This window comes from Monopterus albus, unplaced genomic scaffold, assembly GCF_001952655.1.
Source record: "Monopterus albus unplaced genomic scaffold, M_albus_1.0 scaffold49.1, whole genome shotgun sequence".
Classification (NCBI taxonomy): domain Eukaryota; kingdom Metazoa; phylum Chordata; class Actinopteri; order Synbranchiformes; family Synbranchidae; genus Monopterus; species Monopterus albus.
In genome coordinates, this window is record NW_018127929.1 from 1270669 (window position 1) to 1275622 (window position 4954).

A 4954-nucleotide genomic window follows, 5' to 3' on the forward strand; every position below is an offset into this window, starting at 1 on the left:
CACCACACAAGTAATATATTAAAGAATTATTACAGAGTATTATCATTCATACACCACACCCACAATGTTTCATCTAATTAATCCTTGAGCCTGTTCTTGCATATATCTTGATTGACACATACCTTTATATTTATGTTTAAACTCGTCAATTCTATTACTATTTTTTATGTCTACACTTAAATTATTCTATAGTTTTACCCCACTTATGGAAATACAAAATCTTTTTTTGGTTGTACGTATAGCATGAATTTTTAAATTTAATTGACCCCTTAAATTGTATCCCCCTTCCCTTTCATTAAATAGTTTTTGAATTCCACCAGGTAATAAATTGTTCCTGGCTTTATACATAAACACAGCAGTCTTATATCCCACTAAATCAAAACATTTTAACAATTTAGACTGTATGAAAGCTACATTGGTGTGATCCCTATATCCCATCTTATGCACAATTCTTATCGCTCTTTTTTTGTAATATATACAATGGTTGAAGTGAGCTTTTGTATGTATTTCCCCAGTTTTCAACGCCATACTCTAAGTATGGTAGAATCAATGAAGAATACAAAATGCGTAGTGCTTTCCCGTCCAAAATATATCTAACCCTTGCCAATATCGATATAATTTTTGCTATTTTATTCTGAACATATCTGATATGAGATTTCCAGGAGAATTTGTCATCAAGTATGACACCTAGAAATTTAATTTCATGTACTCGTTCTATATTAGCTCCCCCAATTTTCAATTGAAGTTCATTATCTAGTCTACGATTCCCAAATACCATAAATTTAGTTTTATCCAAATTCAGAGATACTATATTACTGTCACACCATTTCTTTATCTTCTCAAGTTCCTGTGAAACCCGTCCAGAGAGTTGCTGTAGGTTTTCACCCGATGCCCATATGGTAGTGTCATCAGCAAACAAAACCACTTTCACTAAATCAGAAACCTTGCATATATCATTAATGTATAATATAAATAATTTAGGTCCCAAAACAGAACCCTGAGGCACTCCACATACAATATCCAGCTCACTCGATTGGTATTCACCCAACTTCACAAATTGACACCTCTGTGTCAAATAACTTCTAATCCATTTCAGAACCATTCCTCTGATCCCATATTTTTCTAACTTGTCCATTAATAATTCATGATTGATTGTGTCAAATGGTTTTTTTAGGTCAATAAATATTCCTATTGTGTATTTCTTCTCACCCATAGCACTTGTAATGTCCTCCATCAGGTCGGTAATGGCCAAAGATGTCGATTGGTTCGACCTAAAACCATATTGGCAATCAGAGAGGATTTTATGTTTGTTAATAAATGTATCTAATCTGTTATTAAAGAGTTTTTCCAGAATTTTTGAAAATTGTGACAACAGAAACTGGTCTATAAGTTGTGCTTATCACCAGATTTATACAATGGAATAACCTTTGCTATTTTCATATTATTGGGGAACTGCCCAAGTCGAAACGACATTTTAAAAATATGGGTTAATGGTTTGCATATCCCCTCAATTACCCATTTAACAGTTGTCATAGTGATACCATCACTATCACTAGATGTTTTGTTACCGCATTTATTCACTATCTCTATAATTTCCTTTTCAAGGTGGGTTACATTTACATTTGCTTTTTTCAAATGTGTCTTTCATTTCAATCCTAATTCTCTTGCAGGTGACAGAGACACGGACGGGACCCCTGGGATGCAGTAGCTATGACAATCTGGACTCAGTTAGCTCAGTCCTTCTGCAGAGCCCCGAGAGCAAGCTTCATCTGCAAGGTAAACACAGCCAGCATATCAACATTTTCCATATGCTGCTGCGCTGTAATGTCCAACATCACAACGGAGCAGGGTCAACCTCCATTTGGGCCTCTGAAATGAAAGATCTTGTATCATAAATAAAATGCTTGTGGGTGGATTAGGGAAACAGTTTGTGACTTCTCTGGAATTCAATGTCAGTGCATTCTTTAATTGGGGCTGGGACTGGAATGGATGTGTTCCCCAGTGACATCTGAGGATTGGGTTACAATTCTCTGAGGTTACCTAATCATGTTCTTTAATCTTTCTTAAAGCTTTTATCAAAGATAGAACTACAGTAATATGCAAAGGTCTTAGGTTAGTTTTGCAGTTTTAGCAAGGTTGTAATGATAATTTATATTTATTTCAGTTTCTTTATTAGATATAACCAGGAAATGCAGGAAATATCTACACATTATAGAAAACAATGGAACAAAATGGCTTCTACAGTCTACAGTATTCAGTGTGACCCCCTTTGCACTTTAGCACAGCTTGAATTCTTTTGGGGAGACTGTCTTGAAGTTTTGAAACCATGACAGACACCTCCACCATGTTTCACTGAAGGCTGCAAGCATTCATACTTCCACCTCTCTCCAACTCTTCTTCTCACATATTCCCAATGATTGGACCTGAAAGTTTGAAACGTCCATTTGTCACTCCGTAATCTTTTTTTCCCACTGATCGCCACTCCAGTCTTTGCAGGCTTTTGTAGATTTCAGCCTTTTCTCCCCGTCCCCTTCTGAAAAAGTGGTTTCTTGGCTGCTGTCCTTCCTCGAAGGTTGTTCCTGATCAAACTTCAGACTGTGGAAGGATCAACTTGGCATCCAGATGGAGCTGCCAGATACTGAGCCAGGTCCTCACTGGATTTCTTCTGGTCTCTCAAAGAAGAAGCTCTGAGAAACTTCTCATCAGATTTGGACAGTTGTCTTTGTCTTCCACTATTATTTTTATCCTTGACCTCTGTGGATTCTTGAATACCACATCTTGAGAATCCATTTTGTTGCTGATTTTTATTCTGACATTTTTGTGTTTTTAGATACTGTGTATATATTTCCGATATTTTCTAGTTGTATTTTGATAAATAAATATATACAATGTAGTCATCATAGCATTGCTAAAACAACAAATCTAATGGTGGCCTAAGACTTTTGCCCAGCACTGTACTGTACATTCAAACCAGCTGCAGAAATTAGCATTCTCTATGCAAATACAACGTATATTATGACGGTTACAAACAGCATAGAAAAATATTATGATTATCAATATTACTTGCAGTCTATTGGGATATACTGTATCTCAAGCATTGTACATTGCATTAGGCTTCCTCCTTGTTTAGACAATTTGACTATGAGCATTTCACTCACAGATCATACATCATTGGATGCAGATAGCAACTTTTACCCATTAGTGGTTATGTTCTTTTAAGCTAAAATAGTTCTGTCTTAAACACTGACTCAAGTAGTAATTAGCCTAACGGAAGGAACTGCTTGCAGTGACAACCACCCAGGGGAGTAAGAATGATGAAAGACACTGTAACTGTGGTCAAGGGTTTGAACGGAGTGATTGGTTCTTTGATTTTTTCCAAGTTTACATAGACTATCAAAACCTGTTTAAGAATCACAGAGGCTCATGTTCAATCCAGCCCCTACTACCCACTTCTCTTTCCTCTCTGAAAGGATCGTTACTCTGCCCCTAAAATCAGAGAACTAAGTGGTTTGTCAAAGACACACTTTTAAGTCCTTCAGTGCCATTTACTTTTTTAAGGCTTTATTGTCATGCTCCAACTATATTAATCTTGTGCTTTGAAGACTGTTACGTCACCCAATTGATAGATGACAGGGCTGGGAAAGATTATTACTTTTGGCTTGATAATAACCCCAAGAGAATGGAAAAGCTTCTCCAATTGCTTTCCAGCTTAGAGTTTTGAATTATGCCAAAACATATTGGTGTGTGTGTGTGTGTTTATGTATTTTGGCAGTGGGCGAAGGGTGAGCAGAGGTGGTGAGAGTTCTCCTGAAAATCTATTCTTTTAAGAGCAATTATCGTTTTTGCATTTAATTAGAAAGACAGCTGACGGTATAACTTCTTCAGTAATCGTAGTGCTCTTCACAGTGCTCTTCAAAGTGATGGCACTTCACACAGTAAATGAAGGGGCATGTAGTCAATGGAGAGCTTTTAATGTCGTTGCAGCTCAGATATATTTTTAACAAGATCCAGTCGTTTTATTCACCTGCCATTTTCATTCTGTCATGAACAAAAGTGTAAGTCTAACAATTAGTCTTCTTTTATCTCTTAGTGAAGCACAGTTTCCTTTCAGATCAGGACATTTATAAATAACCTGCCTTTCTGGGCATACATTGCCTTAGGTTAAACTTTTCATTCACTTTGGTTATGGGCTCATGTCTGCATTGAGTCCTATCAGAGGTAAGATAATGCTTAAGATGTTTGTTTTTTTTCTTATTATTATTTCAGACAATAGATCAGCTGCAAAATAAAGTTATTTTTCTGACTCCACTAAGAAATGCATTATAAAGCTGTTGCTTATTATTCTTGATCACTAGGATTCTTAAAAAAAAGCACTTACATGAGATACAGGAGACTTTGCCCATGGGCAATTTGTTATTTCTCTTTGTCAACAAACAGGCAGATGACATAAAAACACAGAGATGGTCTTTACTTTGATACAATATGTTTATCATTACTCTGACCATCTAACAACATTTGAAATTTCACACATGTTCAGTTAATAATCTTTGATTATTAAGCATAAAAATTACTATAGAAAAAATTACAGGAATTATTCTTAACCAAAGAAATATATTTTCCTAAAACCAGAAAGTCATTTTTCTGAAATAATTTTGAACCTGGTTGCTGTCTATGCAAAACATACACGCATGAGTTTTTAAAACTATACAAGCATGATTAATTGGCTGGCTAGTAAAGCACTACTACTGTATGTGGACGTGCCACTAGAATCCTGACAAATGCTTTCTTGTTGCTCAGGTTAGTTTCTAGGATGTGACAAGGATGTCAGAAGGTGTTTGTTGAGGTGGTACCTGCATTATTCCAGGCTGTTGCTAGGGTGATATGTATGGCCAGTACTCACCCAACCATGAGAAGTATACACCATAGTGCTTATTCGGCTGATAAGTCATACAGT

At 36.2% G+C, this 4954-nt stretch overlaps 1 protein-coding gene across 3 annotated transcripts in view; it reads left to right on the plus strand.

Annotated features, from left to right (window-relative positions):
* Window positions 1–4954, plus strand: part of brinp1 (bone morphogenetic protein/retinoic acid inducible neural-specific 1) — a 139417-nt gene that overhangs the window by 109522 nt on the left and 24941 nt on the right. For all 3 annotated transcript variants that reach the window (XM_020600893.1, XM_020600892.1, XM_020600894.1), the window contains one exon: window positions 1671–1776. In XM_020600893.1, coding sequence (XP_020456549.1) covers window positions 1671–1776 — 106 coding nt within the window. The remainder of the gene's footprint in view (window positions 1–1670; window positions 1777–4954) is intronic.